This window comes from Acanthisitta chloris, unplaced genomic scaffold (genome assembly GCF_000695815.1).
Source record: "Acanthisitta chloris isolate BGI_N310 unplaced genomic scaffold, ASM69581v1 scaffold36287, whole genome shotgun sequence".
NCBI classification, from domain to species: domain Eukaryota; kingdom Metazoa; phylum Chordata; class Aves; order Passeriformes; family Acanthisittidae; genus Acanthisitta; species Acanthisitta chloris.
This window is the reverse complement of record NW_008683799.1, coordinates 1-4,138: the sequence shown is the minus strand read 5'-3', so window position 1 is coordinate 4,138 and position 4,138 is coordinate 1. Positions and strand designations below refer to the sequence as shown.

Sequence of the window (4,138 nt, the reverse complement as noted above, 5' to 3'; positions counted from 1 at the left end):
CGGGATTGATGTTTCCCTGAGGGATGGCTAGTGTTTTACTGTTGAGCTAAGTGTCCTGGGGCCAGCACCCAGCCTTGTGGTCTGCCCTTGAGCAGGTACAAAAGTGTGGGTGACTCCAGGTAGGGTGGCAGCAGCTTGGGATGTTATGTCCTGCCTGCAGGCCTGAGATTGAGACTGTGGGGCTGCATCCACAGGTGTCACAGTTCCATCAGGCTCAATCACTTGTCCTTTCCACTGCTGCCTCCACCCTCGGCTTGCCCCACTTTCTGAGACGTGCCTGAGCAGGGGTGACTGCTGGAACACGTGCCCTGAGATGGGGTACTGGGGTGTCTTGCTCCTGGGACCCCCAGTACCCAAGGACAAGGGAACAATGCCAGTGGGTAGCTGGGGCAAAAATTCTGTCTCTTCCCCAGAGACTTGTTCAAAACGTCACATGGAGGGAGAGGGAAAGGTGTGGGCTGTTTGAATTAGCGATGAGTCAGGCTGGCAAAGCCAGATGGGGAGAGTGCGTGCCTGTTTGTGTGCGTATAAGTAATCTCTGGCTTTGTGTTTTTATTATGATTATTATTTTTATTTCCAGGGGAACGATGAATTTCTCCAACCATCCTGTCTCACTGGAAAGGCTGGCTCTGCTGTCCTGTCCTCCCTAAGCATCCTGGGAGCTGGAGTGACGGTTCACGGCTGTTTTGAGGTTCGGCTCTGAGATCAGAGCCCAAACCAGTTCTTCCTCGCCTTTCATCATCGCAGTTCCAGGGCGGGAGCAAGGTCCGGCTCTGCTGCCGCTACCTTACATGGAGGCAAGAGCAGGGGAAGGCACTTTGGCTCCTTCTCCAAGCAGAGTTGGTCCAGGTTCGCTCCCCTGGGCCTGGGGCAAAGCACTCCTTCAGGCACACGATGAGACATAGCAGTCACACGGACCAGCATGGCTGGGAACCTCACCTGGGGGAAGAGTGGCTGTAGTGGAAAAGGCAATTACAATTAATCTGTTGTTAATAAAAAACACCCTCTTCCAATTGCCTAGGCCAAGACACACTCTCCAATCCTGTCCCTAGCAAAACCTGCCCCGCAAAGTGATGAGGGCAGCAAGAAAACACCCTTGGCAGCACCAAGGGAGGCATGGCTGGGGCACAATTCCCTGCCTGCAGCATGTGCTCCTGTGGTCAGCTGGAAAGTCTTGTGTGGGCCATATCTCCCTCCCTTCCTCTGCCCCATTGATCACCTCCTGGAAAAAAGGACCCTGGAAGCTGTGGTCCCTGAGCCCTCTGGAACTCTTAAGGTGTAGCCCTATGGTTCTGGGGTACAGCTGACCTGGCATAGTGAGGAGGCAAGTACGGAAAGGAAGGAGCAAGGCATAGAGAAACACCTCCCAGCTGAAGTGTGAGGCATGGCCAGGCATCGTTGCAGTCAGCTGCGAGCAGGAGCAGAGCCCTGAGGGTTTCAGTGCTGGAGGGGAGTGAAAGAGCAGCTCAAGTGGGTTTCTGTTCCCTGGAGATGACCCAGCTTATGGGGATCCCCCATGCTGCAGCCAGTGGGTCCCATGGAGCTGGTCCAAGGTTGTGGGTCTGTAGGGAGGAGTGTTGTAGGTCTGAGTAGGCTCCTTGCTCAGGGCTCAACCTTGTGGATGCTGTGGTCCCCATGGAGAGCACGGAGCTGCGGATGGGGCAAGGGTGCCTTAGGTGGGATGCAGCCTGGGTGCTCCAGGGTGGGAAGGATGGTTTGGGGGTGCTTGGAGGGGCTGACAGATCATTCCTCACCACAATGCAAGGTGAGGAATGCAAATGCTCAGGTCCACAGGTTCAAGGTTTCCCTCCTAAAGGATGCTCTCAGGTCTCATGTCCCCCATCAGAAGGGCAATGCTTCCCTGCCATGCGGGGAAGGTCCAGCAACCCGCCATGTTCATGCCGCTTGGGGTGGGCCAGGCGCCATGATAACGGGGCTGTGGCTGTCACCGCACCCTTAGGAAACATTTGGCTTCAGGCACCTGAACCCACGGGGAAGTGATAACTCCCTGGCTCACTTGCTCTGCCTGGACCCACACCTGGCGCTGTTGTGCCTTAGTCACACACCGAGAGTTTTTCCACTGCTGGGCCCCAGATAACCTCCTCCCGCCCCACTGGCCACAGTGTTTGCACTTGTCCTCCTCCGCTGGTGCCAGTCTGGGAGACGCACACCCTGAGCCCTGGTCTGGAGGCACGCATACCTCTGGCCGAGGGCCACCTTTGGTCATGCCTGGCAGCCAGGGCACAGGTAAAGGGCATGAGGTGCACCCTTCCCCAACACCCCAAGGCAGGTAAGGAGCTGGCCTGGAAGGGGCCAGCACTGCCTTCCTGCCAGGGCTAAATGTGGGGGGACAACTATCCCCGAGCTGCTGGGTGACAATGAGATCACCCAGGCTTGGTGTCCTGGACATCCTTGGTATCCAGTACAGTGGGAGGTGGATGATGGTGTTGCAGTGACAGGACACTGATGCCAAAGATCTGGGGCACAGAAGCACTGGTCTCAGCATTACTGGCTTTCCCTGACCCACTGAACTCCCTGGGGTCTCCCTGTGCCCTGCCAAGGCAGGACTGTGGTGCTCCCAGGAAGTGACAGACCTGGGCACATGTTCAAGCAGGACTCTCAAGGATAGACCAGGTGCATGTGGACTCACTAAGGTCTCCAGCCATGCCCCTTTGCTCTTTGAAGGCTGTGCAAACTCTGGAATGCAGTGGCCAGAAACAATACCTCCAGGTCTCCCTGAAGCAGTGCTAATTGCTCCACTGCTGATGGGATTAGCAGAAGCCACCAGCTAACGTGCCCATTAGCTGGTCCATAGAGCTCCTGGTGGCACACAGTCCCGCAGTGACACCCACACTCACAGAGGTGTGAGGGAAGTCAGGCTGTGAATAACACACCCCAGCTTCCCACAATCTTCACCATTCATGAGGTCAAAAAGCTCCTCTCCCTGAGGAGATGAGCTCAAAATGGGCTGTTTGTGGAAGAGGAGAGAGTTGATCACCCTGCACTGGGGCAGAGCTGGAGTCCTGCTGGGATAGGGCTTGAGCAGGTCAGGCTGACAAGTGGGAGATATAATAAAAAAACAAACCCTGAACGGCCATCTGTCTCTGGGTTTTATTTTTGGGACTGTTTTTCTTTTCTCTAAGTACTGTTTAACAATGTGAAGAGACTGTGAATGACCTGCCAGTGAGGGGCAAAAAGAGAGGTCCCCTCTTCTGGTCTTACAAAGCTCTCCCTGGAGCAGCAGTACCAGGCTTGCCAGGCAGACAGGGCAGAGGTGAGACTGCAAAGGCTTGGAAAGACCTGTCTCCCCCTGCAAGCCCAGCTTGGGGGAGCGTGGATGTTACCTCCAGTCCAGCTGCAGCAAGAGAGCAAGGAAACATGCTAGAAATTCTGGCCACACATGCTGATGGGAGAGGACTTGGGTGGACAAGGTAGAGCCAATAGCAAATAGGCAGGACAGGACAAACCTCAGGGTCAGCTCTGTCCTTCTGGAAGGACCAAGATGCTGCAAGCCACCCCTGGCAGTGTGGGAGGGGGCAGAAAAGGGGTTAAATGGTTTCTGGCAACAACAGATGGTACTCTGGGGGTGTCAGCAGTTCCTACTGTGGCATACTGGTGCCGGCTTGGCCCCAGTGCAGAGGCAATATGCCAGTCCCCGTGGGAAGGGATCGCCAGCAGGATGGGAATGGTGTTAACTCCAGTACAGCCTGGCTTGTGTTGAGGGACTCCATGCAAGAGTTACATCACAGTGGGGGGGTTCAGTTCATCCCAGGGCTGCACAGGAGAAGAGATTCGGAGGAATCCTCTCTCCCGAGCTATCCAAGGTGGCTGGCAGATCTGTGTATCTCTGTGCCCTGTGCTGAAACCTTCTGCTTCGGGCAAACCTCTGCCAGGCAGCCTTGCTCCTGCCTTGATGCAGTGGGAAGGGGATTTCTCGAAGTCCCTCCTGGCCCCACACCACCGTTTCCCCCTCTCGTTCCTCCCTCAGAGAGGAGGAAACGGGACAGTCTTATTAATGACTTTCATCCCGGCAGCCACAGGTGAGTGAGCGCTGCGGTCTGGAGTGAAGGCGAGGAGCACAGGCTCTGGAACGCGGAGCCAGGACGAACATCCCTGGAGTGCCATGCGGCGTGTCCCC

At 56.0% G+C, this 4,138-nt stretch overlaps 1 protein-coding gene across 1 annotated transcript in view; it reads left to right on the top strand.

The window, feature by feature from the left end:
* Positions 1-4,040, top strand: part of LOC103806386 (Krueppel-like factor 2) — a gene marked incomplete at both ends in the record, with an annotated part of 6,253 nt that extends 2,213 nt beyond the window's left edge. Inside the window, one exon of the mRNA XM_009079073.1 lies at positions 3,989-4,040. Coding sequence (XP_009077321.1) covers positions 3,989-4,040 — 52 coding nt within the window. The remainder of the gene's footprint in view (positions 1-3,988) is intronic.
* Between the last annotated feature and the right edge of the window lie 98 nt (positions 4,041-4,138).